The sequence below is a fragment of the Desmodus rotundus genome, chromosome X (assembly GCF_022682495.2).
Source record: "Desmodus rotundus isolate HL8 chromosome X, HLdesRot8A.1, whole genome shotgun sequence".
Lineage (NCBI taxonomy): Eukaryota > Metazoa > Chordata > Mammalia > Chiroptera > Phyllostomidae > Desmodus > Desmodus rotundus.
In genome coordinates, this window is record NC_071400.1 from 66,442,050 (window position 1) to 66,469,990 (window position 27,941).

Sequence of the window (27,941 nt, forward strand, 5' to 3'; positions counted from 1 at the left end):
TGTATGGCTTGGCTCCTAAGACATAGGGAGTAAGCCCTTACCTCCTATAACAGGTTCTTGGTTCATGAACTCATAGGAACCCTCTAACTATTCCTTGAGGTAGTCTGAGCAGGCATTATCATTACCGTTTCACACATGGGTAACCCCAAATTTGAGACACAATGATTTGCTCAAAGTCCTGCAATTGGTAACTGAGGTCTTCCTGACTCCAAAGCCTGGGATCCTTCTGGTGCACTGTCATGCCAATTTATGGAGCACTTACTATGTGCCAGGAACACTACCAGGCCCTTTACAAGCATGAATCTCTGATCCTTAAATTGGAATTATCATTGCCATGTTACAGAGAAGTAGAAATTGAGGATGGGATGGATTGGTTGTTAAATGACTTGCCAGAGATCATTCAGACAGAAGGAGCAGAACTAGGATTAGCTTGTAACTATCCAGCCACTCAGTAGCAGAGAGTTTTACCAACCCCACTGTGAGACGCTGGCTGGTGACAGAGATGAATATACATAAAATTTTGTTCCATCCAGGTAAACTCAGGTTCACACACCAAAAAAAAAAGGGCAGCTGTGCCGCGCCTGGGCACCAGCCACAGGGGCGGGGAGGTCAACACAGGGTCAAAAGTGTGGTGGTGCTAAAGAGGGCGTGTCTGCTTCCCAAACACCCACTGTTCCCTTGGTGTATGCCTGTCACAAGGTTGGCCTGTCTGACGCAAGTGACTGCATCCCTTAACCAATCACTGCAGCACTCAACCTGTTGTCAAAGTGAAGCAGCGCCTGCCTCTCCATTGGTGTGGATTTGCAGGTGGGTGGGACCGGAACTGACGCTTCAGGGGATTGCTGTGCTTTAGGAGTGTTTATATTTTCCTGTCAGTCTGACGGAGAGCGGTCAAGTTGGAAGCTTGGAAGGGAGGTGCTTTTAAACCTGTCGTGTGCAGGACAGGACAGGCTGTCCTGTTGCAGTACCTCTGCCTGCGAGTCAAGGCCTCAGGGAGAGAAGTAAGAGCAGGACGTCGCGGAGAAAAAAGGCCAGCAACAAGGGTGCCAACTTTGACATCTGAGACGGAGATTCACAGAAGGGCGATCGCTCGCCTCCGATTGGCCCTTGGGCATCAGCGAGGACCCACGCAATCGCTTCAATTGGTTGGTGCCCGCAATTGTTGTGGCAGCAGCGAAGATTTTGCCCACGTACTTCCGAGCAAGAGGCGGGGGCTGTGCTCTGACGCGCGTGCGCGGCGACCGGGGGGCCCCACCCGGTAGTTCAAGAACTTGCAAGGGGGCGGGGCGAAGAGGTGGTTGTTTTGGTTCTGTTTCCTTTGAAACGGAAGGCCGGAACGAGCGTGACAGTCTACTTGCCGAACTCGGAGAGTAGGCGACGACACTCGCCGCGCTGCGCTGGTCTTGGGCTTCACATCCGGGTTCTTCTGTCGCGTGACCTGCGCACCGCCTACGGTTCTCCAGCCGGTGCCTCAATCTCTTTATCCGGATCCATTTGATTCCCGTCGTCCTTCGCGCACCGCATTATTCCCTCATCCGGGTTCTCTCCCAGCGTGCCGTGCGCCGGGTTTGCTGGGGGCTACCGTGGTGTCCCGCCATGACTATTCTCCCCAAAAAGAAGCCGCCGCCTCCCGACGCCGACCCTGCCAACGAGCCGCCGCCGCCCGGGCAACTGCCCCCGGCGCCTCGCCGCGGCGGGGGTGTGGGCGTGGGCGGCGGCGGCACGGGTGTAGGCAGCGGCGACCGTGAGTCGGGCGTTGTGGGGGCCCGTCAGCGGGCCTCACCGCCACCTCAGGGACCGCTGCCGGGGCCACCGGGTGCACTTCACCGCTGGGCACTGGCTGTGCAGCCTGGCGCAGTGCCGGGCCCCCGGCCTCAGCAGGGCTCTCCACCTCCTTGTGGGGGCCCTGGCGGTCCTGGCAGTGGCCCGGGCGACGCGCTGGGCGCATCTGCAGCAGGTGTGGGCGCGGCGGGCGTAGTGGTGGGCGTGGGCGGCACGGTGGGCGTTGGCAGCTGCTGCTCCGGGCCTGGCCACAGCAAGCGGCGGCGTCAAGCCCCCGGGGTGGGTTCAGTTGGAGGGGGCAGTCCGGAACGTGAGGAGGTCGGCGCTGGTTACAACAGTGAGGATGAGTATGAAGCGGCTGCAGCACGCATTGAGGCCATGGACCCTGCCACTGTTGAGCAGGTATGGGCTGGGGATGACAGGTGAGTGGGGATGGTGGATGGGATCCCCAAGGACTTAAACGTGTTCTCTCGGAGCCTAATACTTTTTCCTCTGGTGGTAGGGGAGTAAGACACCCTCTTTCTCCTCCCTTTTCTCCCCGAAAGACTTGCGGTTAGAAGCCCCAGATAAGACAGAGGACTTAAAGATTCTGTCTGTGGCATCTTCTGTGTCCTGGGGTCAATAGGTGGGAATGCCCGCAGAGACACAGGCAGGGTGGAATGTGTCCTGAGAGGGGAGTCTCATGACTCTCCAAGAGACCTTGATCTGTGTTCAGTGGCTTGAGATTTTTTGTCTCTGAGATAAGAGTCTTGAGAATTCCCCTCCAGGGGACACAAGTAAGGTGGAGACCTCAGATGTTTGAGTGTCATCAAGATACTGAAGCCCTTTCAGGGGACTGAGACACTGTATAGGGTAATCCCTCTCCTTCCTTCTCAGGGAGACACAGGACAGGACCATCAGCAGTGGGGTCTGAGATTTCCTCAGGGGTCCTAAGCCTGCTTCCAAGGGCCTAACACACATATACATCCCCTTTAGAGAGAGGGATCTTCTGAGCTTTCCTCCAGGGATATGGCTTCTCTTGGGGAGGTAAGATCCTTTCCCCTCGGGGACAAGAGCCAAAACCAATACCCAGAGATCAGAAACTATACTGGAGTACATGAGATTCATTCTCTAAGTAACAAGGGTCTATGCTTCCTCTCAGACTACCTTTAGGACAAGAGTCTGAATCTCCAGGAGCTTAAGCTTCTTTTAAGTGATAGACCTTTGGCTCCTCTCCCCCACCCCCATAAGGCCTGAGCCTTTCTTGGAGAAAATGAGACTCACTGTTTTGGATACTGGAGCCTAACCCCTTTGCTTAAGGACTTGGCCTTTTAGACACTGGGCCTGAATCCTCTTTAGGAAACTGATATCCGCCCACAGAGGTCCTAGGCAAGGTGAAATATTTAGGGGACCCTTCTCAGGGCCTTTTGTCTAAGTGGTTCTCCTTAGGGGCCTAAGAGCCCCCACACACATACACACACACAGGGATATGAGCTCCTTCTACCTGATTATGAAGGACTGAAACACATCTTAGGAACATAATAGCACTCTTTCTCTCTATAACAGGGATCTAAGCATCCCCCACAAGTGCCTGAGCTTCTTGTCGGTGATGTAAGATGTCTGCCTTGGGAACTATAGCCTGATATCTAGGCAGCATGCAGTCCCAGAGATGGAGTCTGAGGCCTCTCCATGGATCTGAGCCTGCCTTCAATGGCTTGAGTCCCACTGTACCAAGGACACTTGAGTTTTCTCTCAAGGACAAGAGGCCCTTATGTACTCCAAATAACTGCTGTGTCTCTAGATGAGGTCTGAGCCTCCCCCTCAAGGAAATTAAGGTACCCCTCAGAAATAGGACGCCTCACCACTAGAATTGGTTCCTGAGACCCTTCCTTTGGGGGTATGGATACAGAGTTCCTGGGGAATAGGGTCCTGAGTCTTCCCCTCCCCACAAAGAGTTTGAACTTGCTCTCATGTGCACGAGACACTCAGGTCCCCGCCTTAGGACCTGAGTGTATACTTGGGTGTATGTCCAAGTCGTAGGGGCCTTTTAGGGACCTAAGATTTCTCGCCCTGGGGACTTGAGCTTAAGACCACCCTCTGCTTGTGAGCTAAGTCCTGAGAACTGCTCTTTTCCCTTGGGAACATAGGTAGGGTGGAATGCTGAGGAAAAGAGTCTGAGCCTCTTCCCAGGGGCCTAAGCTTTCCCCCCAGGGACAAAAGATCCTTCACCTCAGGGAGGGGCCTGAGCCCCATGGGTATGAAGCACCCCCCAACCAGGCAATCCTTTATCACTGAGGCACCACCCAGTGTGGCCTAAGGCTTCCCCCATTGGACAGAAGGACCCGGGTGCCCTTCACAGTCATGAGAAACCCTTACCCTCAGGCCAGAAAGGTTCTCTTTCTGTGAGAAGTTTGTCAGTTACTGGAGACATGGGGACTCAGGCCTCCTCTGAAGAGCTAGGAGATATCCTGAGAATCACCCTGACCCAGCTCTGCTTGCTTCTTATTTCCAGGATCAGGGAAATACTCTGAGCTTCCTGAATTGCTTTTAACAAGTTTTTTTTTTTTTTTTCTTACCAGAGACAGGAAATGGGTTTGGGACATTCCCACCCCAGGGAAATTCTCCACCCATATCACTGTCCCCCTTGGCTCAAATAAGTTTTTCTGTACTTCACAGGGGCCTGGGCCTTGTCTTGAGCCTCCCTCCTTGTTGCCTTTCCACCCATTACTACTCCAGGCAGGCTAAAACATCTGGACCCACAGAGTCAGGACCAGGAGTTGTTTCTTCTCTCCCTGGTTGGGGTAAAGTGTGCCTTTCCTCCTTCACAGAGCTACATCCCTGGTCCCAGGGACAGAGAGGAAGAAAGTCATGTGCTGCCGTGGTGACTAGAATGACACCTTATACCCCCTTTGCATCTCCTAGGTTGGGAGTTCCTCCCTGACACTTGTCCCCATAAGAACATGGAAGTAAAGCTCTGTGGTTGCATGATATCTTCCCTTCTTAACTACAGAGGAGAGGCTTCCTGTCCTCCCACTTCTTGGGACAAAAGGAAGAATATGCTTCTTCCTAGCTTACCTGGTCCAACTTGGGAACTTTGGGGGATGATAAGAGGAGGAGATTCTTCCTGCTGCCCCAGTCTTGGTCCTGAACTGTCACCAGGGCATCTGTAGTCTGGAGGCCAGTTAGATCCCTTGGGAAAGAGGGGAGTTGTTGAGAGGGAGCCCACGTGGTGAATCGAGTCCTAGTTCTAAGTGTTCAGATTTCCTGTTTGTCCTGATACTGTGATGGTACCTCTACTACCTTTAGGAACCCTTTTGGAAGCTTAGAGTCGGAGGTTTCCTTTCCCAGGCATGGCTGCCTTACTGAGAGTCTGCTGTATGAAAAGAATAGCTTGAAAACACCCTCAGCTTGAGGATCTTATAGAACATTTTGAGAACAGGGCATGCTTGCTGAGGTGGTAGAAGCATTATAGTCAGGATGCTAGGGTTTCCACTCAGGCTTTGCTGGGGCTTTGCTGGATGAACCAGAATAGTTCTGCCTCTGTTCTCTGGGCCTGTTTTCTCATTGGTCAGGTAAGGTAGGGTGTCATTTAGCTTTGGGATTTCCGAGAGCCCTCTAGACCTGGAGGTGACAGAGAATGGTGGGTGTCTTGAGAAAGAACTGGATTTCTCCCCCTCTCTCCCCTGCCCCTGTTTTCTCCCAGCCATCCAAGATTGGTGGGCAGAACAAGCAGCCTGTTTGGTGGACAGTCACAGTTGGTGGACAGTGATTTTTTTTTGGCTCCCTGTGCTATGGTGAATAAGCTCAGGGGCTGCCTGTCAGGGAGCCTATTGAATGGTATAGAGGTAAGGTTGTGTGTGGAAAGAGTTTGGGCTTTGGAACTGGGTGGGCCTTAGTTCAAACCCCAGGGTCTCTTGCTTAGCTACTTTACAGCTTTGGGTAAACTCTCAGATGCCTTTTGTTTTTCTTCAAAAGTTCACTCATGCCCAGGTGATTGAGTATGTGTGTACCTGACCTTACCCACATCAGACCTTGGCCAGGTCCTCTCGCAGTTTCCCCAGGATCGTCTGGGCTCTTCCTAGAAACCTTTGTAACAACCAATCTTTGTTAGCAAAGACCTTTCATTTGGCTTCTAGGAGCCTGCCAATTCCTCTAAAGGGGAGGCAGAATGGTATGGCATGAAGTAGTCCCTGCCTGAGTGGTCTGGGTTTGAGTCCTGTTATCTTTGAGCAGTTCCCTTTACTGGGTCTCAGTTTCTCCATCCATAATGGGTGGTGGTGAGAAGGGAGATTGGACTCAGTGTTCTGAAGCTAATTGTAACCTCTTCTTTATCCCTGTTCCCCACTCCCCCAACCCATCGCAAATATTTTGAGCGGGGCCTCTTGACTTTTGGGGGTATGCTATGAAGTTTCAAGCAATGTTCCACTTCCTTCTCCCTGGCCAGTGCTTTAGGTTCTTTGGTGGTGGTTGTTTTTAAATTGGTACAGCTTTATTGAGACATAATTCACACACCATGCAGTTCACCAATTTAAAGTGTAAAATTTAGTGGCTTTTGGTGTACTCACAGAGTTGTGCATCCATCACCACGATCAGTCAAGTTTAGAACAGTATCATTATCCCTGAGTCCCTTCATCCATTCCCAGCCCCTGGCAACCACTAATATACTTTTTGTCTTGATCAGTTTTTCTCTTCTGGATGGGTGATAGAAATGAGAATCATACAATATGCAGTCCTTTGTGACTTGCTTCTTTAACTCAGCATAATGTTTTCAAGGCTTATCCATGTTGTTGCATGGATCAGTACTTCATTTCTTTTTGTTGCATAATAGTAGAATCTTTGTTTTTTAAATCCTGCCCCCTAGTGGCCTGGCATTAGATTTTAAAGCTTGCTCTTTTCCCATCCCTCTGCCCTGGAGAGCTTGTGTTAGAGAGCAGTGCATCTGTCTGTGTTTCTCATTGGATGGGTTGCCTGTATTTTGTGCATGGAGCTGAGCCATGTACTGGTTCCTGGGTGTTTGGGGGGAGAGAGGGGTGATCTTGGCACCAGGCTTGCTGGGACAGAGCTGTGAAGCCAAGAATACTAAATATGTCTTTGCCATGGGCTCTGGGAAGACATTTGTCCATGAGTTACCATTGCTGCTACCATCTTCTCCAGCTTCTTCCCCCTTCAGTGGCAGCTCATTTATTGATGGGTGGGGTCAGTAGCTTCCCAGGCTGTGAGGGAGTATAGACCTCTGCTGCCTTAATTCTAACCCTCTCCCTGCGGGGCAGGGGGCGGGGGGGTGGTGATGCTGGAGAGATGAATCCTGTGGGGTGATAGCCATATGACATTGCCTCACAGCTCACACCAGGAATACTCCCAGTGGGTTGTATTATTTTTCAGTGGCTGCTGTGACAAATTATCGCAAACTAGGTGGTTAAAAACAATAGGCATATCTTCTTTCACAGTTCTGGGGGCAGCAGTCCAAAATCTGTTTCACTGGTCCAAAATCAAGGTGTTGGCAGGACTACATTGTCTTCCAGAGGCCTGAGAGGAGAACCCAGTCCTCTTCCAGCTTCTGGGGGCTGCCAGCATTCCTTGGTTTGTGAGCCTATCATTCTAACCTCCATTTGTCTTCACATCTTGTCTGTGTATGTGTGGTTTCCTCTTCTGTCTGTATCAGGTCTTTCTAAGACTGTTCTAAGGCCACTTGTGATTGCATTTAGGTCCCATCCAGATACTCTGAGATAATCTCTGCATCTAAACATCCTTAGCTTAATCACACCTGCAAAGACCCCTTTTCCTTATAAAGTAACATTTACAGGTACCAGGGATAAGGGCCTGGTATGCTTGGGTGGTCATTGTTCAGCCTACTCTACAGGGGTGTTCTTGTTTCCCTTCCAGGAAGGGGAAGGGAGCTCATTAAGTGCTCTCGTACTGGGCAGAGTCCTGTAATATTTGAGTCTGCCCATTATCCCTATTACTGGGAGGCTTGTTACAACATTTCACAGATTAGAAAACTAGGGCTCACAGCAGGTCATCACATGGCTAATAATTGGAGCTGGGTTGGAATATAAGTCAGTTGGGTCCCCTAATCTGTTTCAACATTTCTTGGGCTTTTGGACCAGTATGTTGCAGAGTCTTGCACCTGGGATCCCCTGGTGACAGAGGGTTTTGTCCAACCCCTTTGTGGAGGCTCAGAGGTGTGGATGGACATGCCCACAGGGCTTGCAAGATTGAGGATCTGTACTTGACTTCCTCAGGCCAGAGCATTAATGTAGCTTAAACTTCTGTATGGCTGGGCCACCCTCCACCTGTCACTCCCACCAGCCTGTGCTTCCTGGGCCATTTTCCTAAAGAACTTCTAAGTTGGCACCTTTCTTGGAGGCTCCTGTCCAGCTGGGGGGAGGAAGAGAGTGTGCTAGGAGCTCCTGGGATTGTATAAACTTTCTGGAACCCAGGACCAGGATCTCCCTGTTTTCTCTCCCTACAGGGAGAGAAAAGGGGTTTCAACCAGAGCCTGGAATCTTAAGCCTGCTGGTGCCAAAGTCAGTGGGCGGGTAGTGGCCTGACCTCCAGATCCAGGCCCACATGCCCCTCTGGCTGCCCCAGATCCAAAGCCCTGCTTGTGCAAAGTCCTGCTCAGGCGTTCTTCATTTTTAGGGACAATCTAGGCTTTCCCCAGGATGGCCCACCAAGTATGTCTCCATGCTGTGGCTCATGAGGCCTCCCCTGTTGCCTCTATAGTATGTCTTGCTAATGCCCACACTCCAGGTTTTTTGCCTTCATGAAATAAGGATAATGCTTCCTGCCATCCGAGCTGTGGTAAGGACAATTAAGAGGTCACCGTTTGCATCTGGCACCTGACATGGGGCAGGCATTCGGTTAATATGATTTCATCTTTCTTCCTGGTCCTGCCCTGCTTCATAGGGCAGGACCAGGAAGAAAGGACTTACCTTCATAGTCCTACCCAGGACTTTAACTCTGCTGAACTCATTGCTGTCCTCTGGCATCCCTGGTACTGCATGGCAGAAGTGATTTCTTATCCAATTCACAAGTTTTTCTGGAGGTCTTGGTGTTTTAATCCTTTGCTCAGGTAGTACCCCCCTCTCAGGTTCCAGCCTTAATGACTGGCTAGGTCCCTTCTTTATTTCCCAGCCCCTCTGTGTTCATCTCTTTCACAGCCCTGTTCACTCTTGTTGGTAGTCATTGCCTCTTTCCCCGCCCCTCTAGGAGTTGGCGAGTTTATGGAGGGCAGAGCGCAAGTCTGATTCATTTCTCTGGCCTTGTTGCCAGCCCAAGGTCTGGCTTAGTAGCTGCCTGCTAACCCTTTGTTGGATACATAAGTAGGAGCCCCTCTCATCCCCTTTGATCTTCTTTCCCCCAACACTTGAGGGCAGGGGGTTGTTGTGTGCCCTTATTTTTTTAACTTCTCTTTCTGTCTACTCTGAGGCTGTAGCCATAGTTGCAGCTTTTCTGCTAGAAACCCTTGGCTAGGGCAGGTGCCGCAGTGCTGGGAGATAGCTGACCCTGCGGGGCAGGGATGAATTTGGGGGAACTGGCTGGAGCGTACTAGTCCATAGCCTCTGAGGTAGGAGGGACGTTTGGACTGCTGGAATGTTGTGCACAAACAAGAGTCTTTGTGTTGTCCATGGAAGCCCATTAAGGGCTTCCCAGTGCCTTTGTCATCTTTAGAATGCCAGCCAGCCATACCTTCCCAGGGTTGGGCCCTGATGTTGGGGCTGCTGGGTATTCCTTTGTCACCCCCTCTTCATCCCCTCCTACCCAGCCACTCACCTGGGACCTTCTGAGGGCCTCTCAGTGGTACATTATCTCTGTGCTGGTCTCACCCCTTCCTCTCTGGCTGGTGACCACCTAACCAGTGTATAGTACATTATTTACAAAGCCTTTTCTGGTCCTGAAGCTCCTCTGATCCTCCTGACAGCTCTTTCAGGTATATCAAATGTCCCCCATTTGATAGGAAACTAAGGCTTGTAGAGCTCAGGAGCTTATCCAAAATCATGCAGCGAGTGAGTGACAAGAGTTGGGGTTGGAGCCAGGGCTTTTGGCCTCCAAACTTTGTGCTTCCTACTTTGCCAGTAATTTGTCTCACCTGAGCTGGGGGGAAATGGCCTACAGAGAGGTGATCCCCTGTGGTTGGCAACTGCCTGGATCCTATAAATCTCTAGGCGGTGTGGTGTCCCCAAGGAGTAGCCTTGGGATTTTTGGTTCCTAGCCCTGATACTGGATCAGGCTGGCTTCTTCTGATGACCAGCAGAGGGCGTAGGGGGACTAGGAAAGGTCTACTACTGCTTTGGGTTTGTTTGGTTTTGAAGTGGAAAATATGTTTTAAGTGACACATAGACAGTAAATTTTTTTAATAGACTTTATATTTTAGAGCAGTTTTAGGTTCACAGCAAAATTGAGCAGAAGGTGTAGGGATTCCCATATACTCCCTGTCCCCACACATACATAGCCTGTCCCATTATCAACATCCCCTACCAAAGTGATCATTTATTACAATTAACCTACATTGACATATCACAATCACTCAAAATCCATAGTTTACAATGGGATTCGCTCTTTTTTAAAATTTTATGTCATTTCTTTTTTTAAGTATAAAATCTTTATTATATTTTTCCACTACCATTTACTCCCCTTATACCTCCCGCCCCCCAGCAGTCACCACACTGTTGTCCATGTCCATGAGTCCTTTTTCCCTTTTGTTCCATCTCTCCACCCTCTAACCCCCCACCCCCACCAACTAGCTGTCATCTGTTCATCTGAGTCTGTCTCTGTTTTGCTTGTTAGTTCAGTTTTTTCGTTAAGATTCCACATATGAGTGAGATCATATGGTATTTGTCTTTCTCTGACTGGCTTATTTCACTTTGCATAATGTTCTCCAGGGCCATCCATACTGTTGCAAAGGGTAAAACTTTCTTCTTTTTTATGGCCAAGTAGAATTCCATTGTGTAAATGGCCCATAGTTGTTTTATTGAGATTCACTCTCAGTGTACATTCTAGGGGTTTGGACAAATGTATGATGGCATGTATCCACCATAATAGTATCATATACAGTGGTTTCACTGCCCTAAAAATCCTCTGTATTCTCTCTTGTCATCTCTGCATTATTTTTAAAAACACGTTTGAAAATGCACATTTGTACAGGTTCACTTAATCCAAACCTTTGAGGCCAGATATGCTTTGGAATTTAGAGAAATTTCAGAAAATTTTAGAAAAGTCATCTGGTATATATACTGTGTTCCTGTAACACCTCCAGTGGGGACTGTGGCAGCACCTCATAATCAAACACCCAAATGTTTCTTCATGGAAATGTTTGAATATTCACCTCCAAGTGGGTTAAATGGGTTCTCATCAGCCCAGGTCACACAGTGATGCCTAAGGAGTTATATAAAGACTTTTGGTTTTCAAAACTTTTTGAGTTTCGGAATTTTGGACAAGGGACTGTATACCTCTTATAAAGAAGGAGGTAAGGTATTATTACCTGCAATCACCTGTATCCAACACTTAGGGGTAATATTTTGTTACATAGCCTCCCCAACTTTGTGTGCATGCGTGTTTGTATACACACACATATGTGTATATGTGTATATATATATATATATATTTTAAATGTGTTCAATCACAAGTAAAATAATGCTCTGCATACATTTTACCTTATACAAGATGTTGGACTTTCTAGCTATATGTAGGGCTCAAGATTTTACCAATAGCCCTGGCTGGGTGGCTCAGTTGGCTAGAGTGGCATCCCAGTACACCAAGATTGCGGGTCCAATCCTGGTCAGGGCACATACAAGAAGCAACCAATGAATGCATAAGTGGAACAACAAATCTCTCTCTTCTTCCCTTCCTCTCTCTAAAATCAATCAATAAAAATTTTTTTTAAAAGAAAGATTTTACCAATAGCTCCCTTCTCAACATCTCTCCTACCCTAAGTGTCTAGAGGTTTCCCAGGTGGAACTCCTTGAGGTAGAGCCAGGTTACCCCCCTCCCCATACTTGCCAGCCCTGGGCCTCTGGCTGCCTAGGGGAAGGTCCAGCATTGGATTCCCCGCATGGTCAGCAGGAGGCAGAATGTAGCTGGGGCCCCTCTGGGAGCAAGTCTTCTGCTCACACATACTGCTTCCTTAAAAGAAAGGGTCTTCTGCTCCACGTGCATGGAATGGTCAAACAGGGCTGAGAACTTGACCTTGCCCAGTGTCCTCTCAGCCGATCAGCTGGGCCTCTCAGGAGCTCAAAGGCAGAGCTCTGGGGAGGGGGTACAGGCCTTTCCTGTTGCTGACCCCCTACCTCTTCCCTGCAGCAGGAGCACTGGTTTGAAAAAGCCCTGCGAGACAAGAAGGGCTTCATCATCAAGCAAATGAAGGAGGACGGCGCCTGTCTCTTCCGGGCTGTAGGTGAGTCTCTGCCTCAGCCTTCAATTGCCTAGGGCTGCCCCTGAGTGTCCCAGCTGTCAGGAGTAACCCCTGAAGCAGGTTTGAGGACAGTGTTAACTAGTCTTTTAGGGACTCCAGGCCCCAGCCTCAAGTTAGTATCTGGCCTCTAGCCCTTGGTCATGAGGCAGTGTGGTGATGTGAGAGTAATAATAACAGCACAATGGTGATAAGGAAAATAACATTACTTAGGGACCGATTGCCCTGAAAGGCACTACAGGAAACGCTTTTAATTCTTCCCCAAGCTGGGTAAGTGTCAGGACTGTTGCTTCCATCTGTCAGATGAGAAAAGCAGCTCAGAGATGGGGAATGATTGCCCAGGGTCAGATAATACCTGGTAGAGCTAGGAGTTGGAGTCTGGGTTAGGTTAGTCTGAGGGCTCTTAACCACAGCACACTACTTTCACCTTGGGATCATAGACCTTTTGTTTAAAAAAACCCACAATTTAAAAGTAGAGACAATAGTGAACCCTCATGTACTCATCATTCATCTTCCAAATAGTCATAAACACACGGCCAGCCCTGTTTCATCACTGCCCTGCCCGCTCTTTCTCACTCTTATGAAATGAGTATTTTTAAAACAAAACCCAACATTGGGTCATTTCATTTGTAAACATTTCTGTTATCTTTCTCTGACAAATAGGGTCCTAGGGTTGGTCAGTCTGTTTGTGTGTCTGTCTCTCTGTCTTTCAACATGACCAAAATGCCATTATTGTACCTAACAAAATTAATAATTCCTTAATACCATTTACTCTCCAGTCTAAACCCAACAAGCAGTCATGAGGTCCTGTGCTAGCATCCAGGGGAAGCTGGGAGTGTGATCTGACTCTTTTGGGGCTGTGATATCTTCCATAGAATGTGTCCTCTGATAGGAGCTCTGAGCTGGAAGTCAGAAGCCCTCTCTCTTCTTGTTCTGGCCCTCACTCATGACTTTTATTGTCCCATCTGTGAAGTGGTATTGATTCTGAAGGGCTCCTTAAATCCCTTCTGGGTCCATTATTCTCAATCTGTGGGTACGCCCCTCTCTCCCTTGTGCCTGCTTGTAGGCTGGACTGACCCAGGCTCCACTCCAGGCTGTGCTCCTGATTCTCCGTGTGACCTTGGGCAAGCAGCTTTTCTTTATCCTGAGGCTGTTTTTTGTCTGTAACCTGAGCCTAAAAGACCCAGTGTTGTAACAGTTAAATGTGATGACTTGAGTAAATCCCTTTAGTGCCTGAAGGCATAGTAGCCCCTCATGGAACAGTAGCATTGGTAAAGCCTGAAGGCTACTTGCTGCCTCAGAGTCACAAATGTTTGTTGAATGGGTGAAAGAAAGGTGGGATGAGTGGTTGACTCCTCCTTTTCTACTAAACAGAGGTTTGTGCAATGGTCTCTGCCGGCTAGGAAATTCCCAATCCTCCTACTCCTGTGGTTCAAGTCTGTGTTCTCCTTGAGATGTTTCCTAGAGAAAGACGTTGGGAGGCATTTTGGACCAAAGGAAAGTGAAGAAAGACTAGGTGCGAGCCCGTTCAGTGCTAGGTCCTGTTCTGAGATCTCAGGCTGGTTGTGGGGTAAGCAGGGGTGCTGGTGGAATGAGGTTTGGAGAATGCAGCTGGGCATCTGGGTCTTGAGCAGTCTTTGGGGCAGACCTTGAGGCTAGTGAAGACCTGCCTTGTGCAGTAACCCACATGGAGAACAATATTTGCCCATGTGTTCATTTAGCTATTTTCCCCAAACATCCTCTGGCCCTTCCCCCCGTTGGGGCCTTCCAGTAAGAGGCCTGAGCTTACAGGAAGAGCTGACCATGGCAGGTTGAAGGCCTTTCCTTATCAGCACTATGGCTATACATTTCCCCTGACTGAGCTGCCCTTGGCTTTTCTCCATAAAACCTCAGAAGCCCCACAGTCTCTCCCCAGAAGTACATGGCCCCTGAGTCTGTAGGCCTCATCTGGAATTTTCCCCGGGGCAGAGTGCATACAGCATGTGCCTGTGAAGGGGACTTTGTCCTCAGACTTTCTACTGCTTCTCTGCTTCCAGCCTAGCTCGGACAGGGACAGGTGGTACTTGCCCTAGGCTCTGGTGAGAAGGCTACATGTTCTAACTTCCTGCCATGCATTGAACAGTGAAGGGAGCACATAACTGGGGGTGAGAGTTGGAGTGGGGATTACAGACATAGGGGACACTCTGTTGTTCCTTGAGCTTGACTCTTTGCCTTCAGCATTGTGCATTCAGCTGGATACTTCAGGTTCACCTGCAAAATTGGGATCATTATCCCATGAGACAGGTGAGAATAATGAGGCTCAAGAAAGGGAAATGACGTGCTCAGGTCATTAGTGGCAGAGCTGACATGGGAACCCAGAGGTGCCAAAGGATACATTCTTTCCATTGCTCTAGGAAAGCCCTAGCTTCTTAATTTAGCTCTCAATGGGCTGGGTGACCTGAGCTGTATTCCTTGACCTCTCTGGGCCTTACTTCATCCAACTAGGAGCCCGTGGCCCTCTCCTGTTGTGAGTCCTGAGGCAGGTGGCTTTCTACTTTCTGTTTTGCCTCTGGGGTCTCGGTGTCCCCAGTGTGAACCACTATCCACTCCTTGTGCCCAGTTCTTTCCCACCACCCTGTACTGGGGGACTAAGCATCAGCGAAGGCTTGGGTCTAATGGAAGTGGGAGCCTGAGTCCCAGAGGTATCCTGCAGTCCACTCTGTCTCTGCTCTGCTCAGATAATCTCCTGGAAACGTGAGTCTGTATCTCTCGTCCTTCCTTCTCCCCATATGGTTTGACTCAGCAAAATCTTCTGGCCCTGGCCTCTGTGGGTAAAGTGAAGGCCACATGTGCATGGAGAAGCAGCTGGGGATGTGCATGTTACAGCGATAAGGCCCAGAAACATTAGCTAGGCCCACTCCTCTGGGCCTTTTGGTCTTGGAACATGGACCATCAGCATTAAAGGGATAGATCTTAGACCGGTTTTCACTTTTATAAATGGGGAAACTGGGACCTCAAGAGAAAGCCAAGACCCTATTATCTAGGCCACACAGGCCGGTGTCAGAACATTGGCGTTTGAGGTTGAAGCAGGCCAGGAGAAGATCCCCATGGGCCACCATGTATGTCAGCTTCCATTGGCTTTTGCCCTGCCACCATCAGTCTTCCCATCTTTGCCATGGGAGTCTGGGTAGAGGAGCAGGCATCGCAGAGACCAGGGTATTGAGAGGATTGAGTTCCGCTGTCTTCCCACTGAGTCTATGACAGTTGGGGTAGTTGGGGCCACTGTCACAAGTATGTACCACAGCTGCTTGACAGGCAGGTGAGGCTTTTTCCCCGGCTCATCGCTGTGGGGCCAGGAGGGAAGTGGGAACAAACTAGGCCCCTGTCTCCCCCTGCTGCTGTGTGTATACACTTGTGTGGTTTGTTTTTAGATTTCCTGCAGACACAGCTTCCTTTTCTGTCCTCAGCGGAACAGGCTGTGGCTCTTTTGGCAGGCAGGCAGGCAGGCAGGCAGGCAGGCAGTAACCTGGCAGGGAGGCAGTTCTCAGGTGCTTCTAAAACAAATGGTAGGGCCCTGTACTTAAACTCCTTTAGATAGTCCAGGCTTTCCTGTCTTACTTCTCCACATAACTCCTCTGCAAATAGTGTCATTTCAGGGAACCTAAGGAGGTTTAGAGACCTTCCCCCCAGGCAGCAGCAGAGGGAGGTTGAGGCAAGTCTGTTAGTGCTATTGGCTCTTCCCCCTCCCACCAACCCCTGGCCAAGGCTAGGAAGGAGGGGTCAGGGTCCTCAGTTTGCAAAGCTTCATATCTTGTGCAGCCTTCAGTCTTTCCTGATTGGCGGCAAGGCATCTACTTGTTGAATGTGATAGTTGTCTTTAGTAGTGAGGGTTGTCCTATGGGAATTTGGCCTCAGGGAACATCTTTGGCAGGATCTGCTGGCTGCGTGTACGTGTGCATGTGCATTTCTGTGCTGGTGTGTCTGCTCAGAGAAAGGACAGAAGTGGGATCTGGGGAGGTAAGATTCATGTTGACCTCTGTGTTCCTAGTGAGGGGGTATGTCGCCTGATGCTTATAATCTCTGCCCACTCCCAGGCCTTTCCAGCTGATTCCTGCTTGTGGGGAAACAGGTAGACAAGATCAGGCCTGGCCCCAGGGTGTCAGGTGGTTACGGTAATAGCTGGATTGGAGTGGTGGCAGTGTCATCTTGGGCATCTTGGGCTTAAAGTCAGTCCTTGAGAGCCTGGCTGCCCCTTCACCCTCCCAAGTGTGTGTGAACTTGGGCCAGCTGTGCCACATTTCTGTACCTCGATATCCCTCCTATGTAAAGTTGAGTTTTGGGAGGGTAAGGATAGAATGAGTTGGAATGTAAAAAGGCTTTGGGGGAACCAATATCGAGGATTTCTGAGCCCTTTTTGGTCTGGGACATAGGTGAGGTAGTGGGGGACCCTCTTCCAGCTGGACGCTGGAAGGGGAGAGCAGGTGCAGATTGCCCACAAATGCAGCGTCAGCAAGAGGACGAGTTTCAGTTTCTATCAAAACAAGTTCTCTGAATTCCCCTACCTCTGCAAGTCCATTGGGCCCTTTCCCCTACCACGGCCCCCACAGGGAAATCCAGTCTGGCCCTTAGCCCCTGTGCCAGCCTTCTAGGAGGAGGAAGGCTTTCAAGAGGACAGATGTGGGACTAGCAAAGTCAGTCAAGAGCCTCCTCAATGAGGACTTCCTGTGTTATTAGCCCGTGCCGGATATTTATTTTTTTTCCACCTTGTATCATTGAAAAGATCCTTCTACTCTCCCTCTTTGGGGAGGAACTATTGCTCTGTGTTCTTGGTTCTGAGGAACTTGTTTTCTTCCACATTAATGATACCTAAACTAGGGTGTATCTTATCAGTGAGGTTGGTCATCTCCCTACCAGCGTGATTAAATACATGCATCATACCACCTGTCAGTGTATCTTAAAATTGAGGAGAGGTTATATTTTTCATTTTATTGATAAATAGAGAAGGTCATACCTCTCCCACACTTAAAGGACCCTCTTATGTGAAACCTGTATTAATAATTTGACATTAATTTGGTTGCTAAAGATTTGCAGTACAATTACAGAGGGTGGGTCTGTGCGGGGGTGGGGGTGGGGGTGGGGGAAGACATTGGCATTCGGGGTGGGCTGCCTGTCACGTACTAAATCCAATAAGCAGAGACAGGGATTTAATCTTTTTGGGCGCTTTATTCAGATGGCTAGCAATCTGAGAAGACGGGCAGGGCGGGTTCCCACCCTGACAAACCGTTTTACATTTTCTTTCCAAGGCAGCGTTCTTGTAACAGGGAATAAACAAGGTGCGGTGAGGGCTTTTGAAATTCAGGGAGAATTAGGTAAAAGAAAACTGCAGCATTCTCGCCCTGGGCAGTTAGCTGTTCCCAGGGGTGGGTGGTCTGTCTCTTCCGGGAACACAATGGCCCGGATGCCTCTACTTGTTCCCCAGGCGGTAATCTTTAGCAGTACCCCAGGAGGTCGGCTGTGTCTCCGTGGAGCCAGGATGGGCCTTATCTGTAGTTCCTGAAACAATAGCTTTAACATATGCATTACTTATTAGGCTTATAACTATTTACCTTAAACTAAAATTTTCTAACTCTTGAGTCCCCTATCAAAGGTAGAGAGCCACTCCTGTGTATACAAGCGACAGCCTAGACTCCAGGTTTGGGGCTTGCTTCTGACTGAGGAAGTACAACAGAAATGAGGAAGGGCTTAATAAGTGGTTCCGGTGACATTCTGGCTGATTTGTGGGTGGCTAGCTACCTGAAGGAGTCATCGTCTTCCCCACGACATGGAGCCCTGTTTCTTGAACATCTAGTATGCCTCAGATGTTTGGCAAACTGCCCCCTGTTGTCTTCACCGTGTCCTATTGTGAGAGGAAGAGGAGTTACTCTCTTTGCTTTATGATGAGGACATTGCTTATGGATAAGGACATTGAAGCCCAGAGAGCTTAAGGGCCTTGTCCAGTGCCCCACAGCTAGGAGGCAGCAGAGCCTTTCTGCCAGGCAAAGGGGTCAGTGACAGGGAAATGCGGGGACCCTCATGGGGTTCTTCCCCAGTTCCCTTCCCTGTCCCACAGTCTCCCAATCTTTCTCTGTTTCCTTGCATCTGGCAGGCATCTAGTTCAGGTGGATCTATCTACTAGCAACTCTAGCCACTTCTAGGAGCCAGGCAGGCCAGTTGCTATTTAACTCCTTTGCTCCCATTTCAGTTCCTGTTTACTGCAGCTGCCCACAGCACTGCCTTCTCTGCGCCCAAGCCCATTCTACAGAAATAGCTTGTCAAGCAGCTCTGGCAGGCAGGCAGCCGCAGTGGGCTCTGTGGTACTGGCTTCTAAGAAAGGCAACAGCAGGGGGCCCCCAGCCTATGCACAGGGCATGTGACTTTCTGGAAGTGCCGCTGGGGGGCGGGGGAGAATGTAGCCACAGAACCCACATCCTTGTTTACATCAGTGATGGGGCTACCCCTTCCCGCCTTCACAACCCTCACCCTCAGGTCCCTGCATACCTCCAGGAGGACTTGAGAGCAGGCAAAGCAGCCTTTCTCTCCTTATTTCACAGAACCCTCCAGGGAGGGAAGGGAATTGCATTTTCTGGCAATTCTTCACGAGGTAGACTGGCCGTCATGGAAGAATTCTGCAGTGTTCCCTGCAGAACCTGACCCTGCCCCAGTGCGGGAGATCCCATCAGAGCAATGGTCTTCTAGGGAGACAGAGGGAGATTCCCTCTTCGTCTTAGGCAGTGGACGTCAGGCATGCCTCGTCTTTATGCCCACCTTAATTTCCCAGGGAGAAGAGTTCCTGACTCCCCCAGCTTGTCCATCCACTCAGCAAACTCTTCCCAATTTCCTGCACTGTATTGGACCCTCAGCTGGGGGTGGACTTGGATGTGAACTGCCCTGTGCCCTCAGTGGGAGCCTACTGTGATCAGGCAGATGGAAAGTCTGTACACACCTTTGATAAATCTGATGATAGAGGTGCCTGGGAGGGTGGGGGAACTATTAAAGAACACATTGGTGTTTGACAAGTAGGCAGTCAAGCAGGATGGAAGGAACATCCTGAAATGAGAGAAGGCATGTGTGAAAATCTTCGGGCAAGGCAGAGGGAGCCTGGTTCTTAATTTGACCAAAACCCCATGATGCCTGAACCATTTGGTCCACAGGCTGCCCTTTCTGAATTAAGCTTAGTTCAGTGCATGTGTATCTTATCTCTCTTACTAGACTATGTGCTTCTTGCGGACAGGGGCAGGATTTTACTCAGCTGTCACCTTCACAGTACCCCATATTTATGCCCCACTACATGGAAGAGGACTCTAATTTACTGAGTGACTGCTCTGTCTGAAGCCCTGTGCTGGTCACAGTACACTCATTAATCTCATAAGAAGGCCTGCCAGGGAGTCATCCATCTTGTTCCTATTTAGCTCACTGGTACCTGGCAGAATTGGGCTTAGAGTCCAGCTGTTTCCTTTTTCTTTTTCTTTTTCCAATATACAAAGGCCATGCTGACTCTGGGAAGTCAGGCAAACAATTCTAGAGTTGAATTTGTCACAGACTGACTTTCTGTGTGAACTTGGTCAAGCCACAAACTCTGTTTCCTCATGTGTAGAGTGAAGGTGGGGATATGGAATCAATAGTGCTTGAGGCCACTTATGGGACTTAAAATGTTTGTTGACTTGTTTAAGTGGCCAGGTGTGACCTAGACAAAGTCATCTGCACAAGAGGCCTGTGGTTGTATCTCTCTTACCTGTACTCTTGTTATTAAAGACTGTCCCTGGCTGCCTCTTTTTCCATAACCCCATTCTAGCCCACAAGGCCAAGAACTCTCCAGGCCTTGGGGTAGGAAAGGAAGTTTCCCTGGCACCTAGCCGTTCACCCCAAGGATGTTCTGTGACTTGGAACTCTTCTCAGGTGGCATCTCTGATCCCAGCCTTTCCTTTCCTTCTGCCTCCACAGCTGACCAGGTATATGGAGACCAGGACATGCATGAGGTCGTACGAAAGCACTGCATGGATTATCTGGTGAGACCTTTGCAGAGACCTTGGTGCAGGGGCAGAGTGGAAGGATCTCCTACCCACACAGACTTTAACCTTCTCTAATCTCTTCTGCAGATGAAGAATGCCGACTACTTCTCCAACTATGTCACAGAAGACTTCACCACCTACATCAACCGGAAACGAAAAAACAACTGCCATGGCAACCACATTGAGATGCAGGCCATGGCAGAGATGTACAACCGGCCTGTGGAGGTGTACCAGTACAGTACAGGTACCTCTGTGGTGGGTAGGTGAGCAACTGATTGTACCTGGTCTGAGCCTACCCGACCTGACCCACTGTGGATGCTACTTCCTTCTCGTTTCTGCAGAACCCATCAACACATTCCATGGGATCCATCAAAATGAGGATGAACCCATCCGTGTCAGCTACCATCGGAATATCCACTACAATTCAGTGGTGAATCCTAACAAGGCCACCATTGGTGTGGGGCTGGGCCTGCCATCATTCAAACCAGGGGTAAGCATGTTACCATTTATCATACCCAAGATGGCTGGTGGATTTAGAGGCCAGAAACCTCTGTTTGGGTCTCAATTCTACCCCTAGCCCACAAAAATGTCCTGCCCCCTCTCTGAGTTGCCCCTGAGGCCTCACCTCTGTGAAATCAGGGAGTTATCCAAGGTGATCTCTCAGGGTTCATTCTGTGGTCTCCGTTTGTCTGCCTGAGCTGGCTCACCTATCCTTTGTGCCTATGGAGGACTGGCAATTTGGGATCTGGAGTCATATTTGGGAGACTAGATCCAGGGCTCAGTCTGGGTGTCTTGGCACCTGTGTGGATCCTCCTCTGAAAGTCAGCAATTACAGACATCTGTAATTGCTGTGACCATAGACTTGGAGTTCAGGCCTGGCCTCAACACTTTAGTGGCTGTGGGACCAAGGCAGTATTCACAAGTAATCTGGGCTGGCAACTCAGCTGATACAGATAGTGCCTGGCACTGGGCCTGGTGCCTAGTAGGTGCTCAGAAGGTGGCAGTACATTTCCCTAGCACACATTGGCAGATTCTTGTTCTCTCTCATAATATTTGTCTGCGGGGGGTTTGATATCTTCTATTCAGGTTTCACTTCCTACAAACAGAAAGTGCTCCTGCCTCATTTTAGGAAACACACACCCTAACACCAACACGCCCTCCAATATTAGGGGGTTTTTGTTTTGTTTTTTTATTTTTTTAAAGATCTTATTTATTTATTTTAAGAGATGGAGAAGGGAAGGAGAGAGGGAGAGAAACATCGAGAGAAGCATTGGTTGCCTCTCACACTCTCCCAGCTGGGGACCTGGCCCGCAACCCAGGCGCGTACCCTGATCGGGGATCAAACTAGTGACCCTTCGGTTTGCAGGCCAGTGCTCATTCCACCGCACCACACCAGGACTATGTTGTTTTCTTTTAAATAAACTTTTAATTTTAGAGCAGTTTTATATTTTACAGAATTGTGCTTAGAGAATTCCCATATACCCCGCTATGATTGACACCTTATTAGCACAGAACGTGTCACAATTAATGAGCCAATATTGATATGTTAACTAAAGGCCATACTTTATTCATATTATCTACATTTTCTCCTAATGATCTTACCTGTTCCAGGATCCCGTTCAGAACCATGTTACACTCAGCTGTTGCCATGTCTCCTTTGGCTCATCTTGGCTGTGACAGTTTTCTCTGCTTGTTTTCATTTTTAACCTGTTTACAGATTCCATATTTGCCTTTTCTAGAATGTCATATGATTAGAATCATACTGTATGTAGTTTTTTCAGAGTGTCTTCTTTCACCTAACTCTATATACACTTAAGACTTTTTTGTGGTTTGATCACTCATTTCTTTTTCCTTTTTTTTTTAAAAAAAATGTGAATGCCTTGAGTGTACAGAAAAACTAAGAAGACAGTACAGAGTTCCCATGTATCCTTCCTCCCTCCTGCACATAGTTTCATTATTAACATGTCAGATGACAGTTATTCATTTGTTACAATATATGAACCAATATTAATACATTAAAGTTGTCATGTCTCTTCAGGCTCCTTTTCTGTGATGGTGTCCCACACTTTCATGCTTTTAATGACCTTGACAGTTTTGAGGAGTACTGGTTAGGTTTCCTTAAGGATGTTTCTCTTTTGGAATTTGATGTTTTTCTCATGCTTAGACTGGGGGCATGGGCTGTGGGGAGGAAGAACACAGTGGTAAAATGCCATTCTCATCCCGTCATATCAACAGCACCTCACTGTGAAAACGATTTATGATTGCTGTTGGTACCTTTGATCACCTGGCAGAAGCAGTGCTTGTTTTCTCCAATGTAAAACCATTGTTTTTCCCCCACCCTCTTTTCCAGACCGTATTGTTTGGAAGGACGTCACTGTATTCAGCTCTCACTTAAGTAGTTGGTGTTAAGCTCCATCTCCTTGAGGGCAGAATATCTACATACATTTTTTGGAATTCCTCCTGCAAGGGAAATTGGTCTCTTGTCCCCCATTTATTCAATCATTTGTTTATTCAGTATGGACTCACAGACATTTATTTCATACTTTGGGTTATAATCCAATGCTATTTTTATTTAGATGCTCAAATTGTTTCATTTTGGGCTATTGGAAGCTGTCTTAGTTGGTTCCGGCATCTCTTTGACATACCCCTATCATTGTGGTAGTGTGTTTTTTTTAAAGGCTTTTGTCTTTCTTTTTCGATGTTGTTGTTCTTTTTGGTTTTGAGCACTTCCTTACTTTCTAGCACTACAGGTTCTCCAGGCTCAGCGTGTGTATTTCCTTCCTTGGTCTTAGAACCAGACATTTCTTCCAGGGGCCCTGGTTCCATTTATTGGAATGCTACTAAAAATAACAATCCGGGTGCTGAGTGTGCTCCTTTTTTAAAAAGATTTTATTTATTTACTTTTAGAGATAGGGGAAGGTAGGGAGAAAGAGAAGGAGAGAAACATTGATGCAAGAGACAAACATCAATTGGTTGCCTCTTGCATGCCCCCAACCTGGGACCTGGCTGTCAACCCCGGCATGTGCCCTGACCTGGAATCGAACTGGTGACCTTTTGGTTTGTGGGACAATGCCCAACCCACTGAGCCACACCACTCAGGGCTGATTGTGCTTCTTGATACTGGGGTATCCTTGTTTCTATGCCCTTTTAGCTGATGGAGTAAGGAGATATATATGTGTATACACATATCCAGAAATATTTCTGTATATAACTATCCATAATTGTATGAACCTACCAGCTGATAGGTACTGCTTCATTTTAATTTTTGGTTTTCTAATGACAAATGGTGTTGAGCATCTTTGCATGTGCATATTTGCCATCTGTATAACTTCTTTGATGAAATTATGTGTTTAGATTTTCTTGCCCATTTTTAAATTTTCTTCTTCTAACACAGAGTTTTACATACTTTTTGGACTGTTATACATAGGTAAAAATTTACATTTTATATCATTACTTCATGCACACACATAAGTGTGCAGTGTGTATATGTGCATTAAAATAATGTTAGAATTTTATTGAACAGTACTTACATTTACTGCCTGGGGTATGCTCTGAAATTTGTTATTATTTTGTTTTTTAAAATGCAATCATATCTTACAGTCTAACAAAGAGCACTCTCCTGCATGCTGATACTACCCCCACGTCCCCTTAAATACCTGATTGCTCCCTCCACCATGTGCACAAACAGCTAACTTCTTAGGCAATCTTTTCTCCTTGAGCATAGATGAGGAAGGCCTCAGCATTATGAAACTTAAGTCATCACTGGGTAAGGCTTCTTTAAATTCCAGCCTACTCTGGGCAGTGTAGCTCAATGGATTGAGGGCAAGCTGTGAACCAAAGGGTCCCCAGTTCGATTCCCAGTCAGGGCACATGCCCCGGTTGCAGGCCAGGTCCCCAGTGGGGGCCACGTGAGAAACAACCACACACTGATATTTCTTTCTCCCTCCCTTCCCCTCTTTCTAAAAATAAATAAATTTAAAAAAAAATAAATAAATAAATTCCAGCCTAGGCTAGAGGGCAACTGGCTGCCCCAGACTTAGTACTTTAGTTGTCTTGGGGTTGGGAGCAGGGCATCTGGGTGTAGGAGTTTGGAACTAGTAGTTCTGCCACCCACGCCTACTTTCCCCCAGTCCTTGATGAACAGTCAGCCTGCCCAGGGGAGTGCTTAGTATGAGGACCTGCCTTCCTATCTCCACTCTTCGGTCCTGTGGGCCCACTTCCCTGAGCCAGTTCTGGCTCTTGGCCAGAGTTCAGAGTGTCTCCCCATATCTCTGTTCCTCCCACTTTCACAGTTTGCAGAGCAGTCCCTGATGAAGAGCGCCATAAAAACATCAGAGGAATCATGGATCGAGCAGCAGATGCTGGAAGACAAAAAGCGGGCCACAGACTGGGAAGCCACCAATGAGGCTATTGAAGAGCAGGTAGCTCGAGAATCCTACCTGCAATGGCTGCGGGATCAGGAAAAACAGGCCCGCCAGGTTCGCGGCCCCAGCCAGGTGGGTCCTAGGCTCTGTCACTGGCCTGGCTAAGAACCCATTATTTCCCATCTCTGCCCCAAACAGGCAGAAAAAATTAAACAGTTTTGACATCTGGGAGACAAGGAATCTCCCAAATCTGTCTGTACCTTATCTTGGCCTCAGTCTTGGCGCTGTGCCTTAGAACTCTCAACACCTGTGCAGAACAAGCACTTAAAGAGGGAGAGAGGGAGAGAAGTCACTGGTGGTGACATGCAGGATTGATGGATAGTTTCAGAGGGACAAGCTTTTGTTGAGTGTCCTTGTGTACCAGGCTCTGTGCTGAGAATGTAAAATCAAGTCTAGTCTGCTCCACCCTCAGTGGTCCCCTGTCTATTGAGGGAGACAGATGTTTCAGTGGGGCCCTTGCCCCTAGCTGAGAGACCAGTGGAGATGGGAGCTCTAGTTACTCTTCACATAGGAAGGTTGAAATTTTTAGGGCAGGGAGGGGGCAAGACATACAGACATTTGAGAAATCACAATGAGTTTAGAGTGATTGTAGATGTTGGCAAAAGCTGAGTAAATTGTTCAACAAATATTTATTGTAGGTCTGTGCCCCATACTTTTCTAGGTGTACAGAGGTACATTGGTGAGCCAGGCAGGCCCAGATGCGTGTCCTTGTGATGCTTACATTTTTTGCAGAACTGAACAAAATAAACAATAAAAATAATGAATAAGTTAGTTGAGTTGTGATGGTATGGATGGAAAAAAACATACAGAGCAGGGTAAAGGGAGTAAGTAGGGCTGAGTGGGGCTGGGAGTTCACAGTATTAAATAGTGTGGACCGGGGAGACCTCAGAACAGGTAAGATTTGAGCAAAAGCTTGCCAAAGATAAGGGGAGTTAGCTCTATGCATGTGTGGGGGCAGGCAGAGGACCAGCTAGAGCAGAGGCCCTAAGGTAGCACAGACCTGTTGAGATTCAGGAGCAGCCAGAGGCCAGTGTGGCTGGACAGAAGTCAGGCAGTGGGGTCAGATTGGGAAGGGACCTGTGGGCCGTGGTGAGGATTTTGGCTTTTATTCTGAGTGAGACAGAAGCCGTGGAGGGTTGTGAGCAGAGGAGGGATGAGATCTGACTTCGGATTTAATAGGATCTCCTTGACTGCTGAGTACAGAACAGAGTCTGGATGGCAAGGGCAGAACAGGGGACCTTGAGAAGGCTGCTACAGTAGTTCAGGTCACTGCTGATGGGACAGGCAAAGGAGGGGGGTGGCTCTGGATCTGTTTTGAATGTGGAGGTAGCAGGTTTCCTGTCAGACTGCCTGTGAGAGTGTGAGGAGGGCTAAGGAGCTTACCTTCGTTCTGTGGTCTGTTGTGTGACTGGGAGTGATGGTGGTCTGTGTATAAATTGTGTCACAGCCAGGATTCTGGGAAGGAGTGAGCCCTTGGGGATAGGGCAGTGGAGGGTAGAGACTTTTGTAGGTTCTTACTTCCTCTTTCCCCACTGCAGCCCCGGAAAGCCAGCGCCACCTGCACTTCTGCCACAGCTGCCGCCTCCAGTGGCCTGGAGGAGTGGACTAGCCGGTCCCCACGGCAGCGGTCACCCGAGCACCCTGAGCTGCATGCCGAGCTGGGCATCAAGCCCCCTTCCCCAGGCACTGTCTTAGCTCTTGCCAAACCTCCTTCGCCTTGTGCACCAGGTCAGTGACTTGCTGACAGGGAGCATGCAGGGCTTAGGAGGTACTGCCTAGGTCCTGGGCCCTGCCTCTTACTGTCCATCTGCCCCAGGTACAAGCAGCCAGTTCTCAGCAGGGGCTGACCCAGCAACTTCCCCCCTCGTGTCCCTCTACCCTGCTCTGGAGTGCCGGGCCCTCATTCAGCAGATGTCCCCCTCCGCCTTTGGTAAGCTTCCTCTATCTAGGGCCAGGGGCTAGCTGGGAGGTTGGGAGAGATGGAAGAAGCAGTAAGTCCTGAGAAGGGGTCTCTGGAGTCTCTGGCCATCTCCCTAAGAAAAGGGAGTCTTTTAGGCCTGAGGGATCTGTCCCAGAGGGGTTGAGTAGGGTTTCAGAGGCTCAGAGGAGACTTCTTAGAGGTAGGAGTGAGAGGGGCCTGGATGGGATCTTTCCAGAGTCAGGAATCTGCAAAGGGCGAAGAAAAAGCAGGCTGAGGGTGCTCCATTCTTTTTCCCTTTTTGCCTAACAGGTCTGAACGACTGGGATGATGATGAAATCCTAGCTTCGGTGCTGGCAGTGTCCCAACAAGAATACCTAGACAGTATGAAGAAAAACAAAGTGCACAGAGATCCACCCCCAGACAAGAGTTGATGGAGACCAGAGACTGGAGACCATCTCCCAACTCCCACCACTCCTGCCCTCCAGTGCCACCCCATCTTCTTTGGCTTTCTCCCTCTTGCCTTCTTCCCTTTCTCCCCTCCTTTTCCTCCTTCCCACTTCCCTCTTGCTGTCCCACTCCTCTGCCCCCTCTCATCGCTGCCACCACCATCATCACCTGTCTCTTCGCCAGCTGACGTGCCCTGTTGCCCTCTGCACAGCACCATCCCTGCATTCCACAGGGGACTCGGGCAAGGGTGCCGAAGGTAGGCAAGAGGCACACAGAGACAAACCAACTGGCAGCCAGGCAGTTCCCGAGGAGAGACATTTAGGCAGAGGGAAGCCTTCCTGACCCCCATTCCTCCCAAGTTCTGAAGACCTTTTCAACCCACCTCCACAACTATGCCAGGGAAGTGGGAGGAAGAAGTGGGGAATTCCCCTTCCCAGTACCCTAAGAATGTCTGAGCCTTCAATGTTGAATTTTTTCTTTATTAAAATGTACTTTTATCTTATAAAATTAACCAGTCAAAAATGACATAGACACAACATTGACTCTATGAAGTGGCATCTCTGGTTTGGGGGCAGACAGGTTGTGGCACACAGGGAGAGCACACAGATGTTGCTCTCTCTGGCCTCCAGCTCTGGAGGTGGGCAGGGTCTAGAGCACGAGCCAGGGCAGAGTACGGGTGGTTGGTGTCACATGGGCTTTGGACAATGCGACTCTGACCTCACTGCATTCCTGTTGCTTCCACCATCACCACTACCAGTGTCTTTGGAATCTTGGGGTGGGGGCACCTCTGAGGGTTATGGCCACCGCCCAGGATTTGAGTGTGGGGAGTGGGAGCAGCCTTGGCAAATGGGGCACCCGTGCCCTGCAGGTGTTGACAAGATCCACCATCTGTAATGTCCTTGGCACAATAAAACCAAATGTCAGTTTCCCTGAGCGCCTCTGTTCTGTGT

General features: G+C 49.0%; 1 protein-coding gene across 1 annotated transcript; it reads left to right on the forward strand.

Annotated features, from left to right (window-relative positions):
- The first annotated feature begins 841 nt into the window (after nucleotides 1–841).
- Nucleotides 842–27,919, forward strand: OTUD5 (OTU deubiquitinase 5). The gene is made up of 9 exons (XM_053917123.1): nucleotides 842–2,184; nucleotides 12,064–12,157; nucleotides 20,132–20,196; nucleotides 20,287–20,443; nucleotides 20,541–20,689; nucleotides 24,492–24,695; nucleotides 26,162–26,351; nucleotides 26,440–26,553; nucleotides 26,854–27,919. The coding sequence occupies exons 1-9, from the start codon at nucleotides 1,597–1,599 to the stop codon at nucleotides 26,973–26,975; spliced, it is 1,683 nt and encodes a 560-aa protein (XP_053773098.1). The 5' UTR covers nucleotides 842–1,596; the 3' UTR covers nucleotides 26,976–27,919.
- Nucleotides 27,920–27,941: the final 22 nt, after the last annotated feature.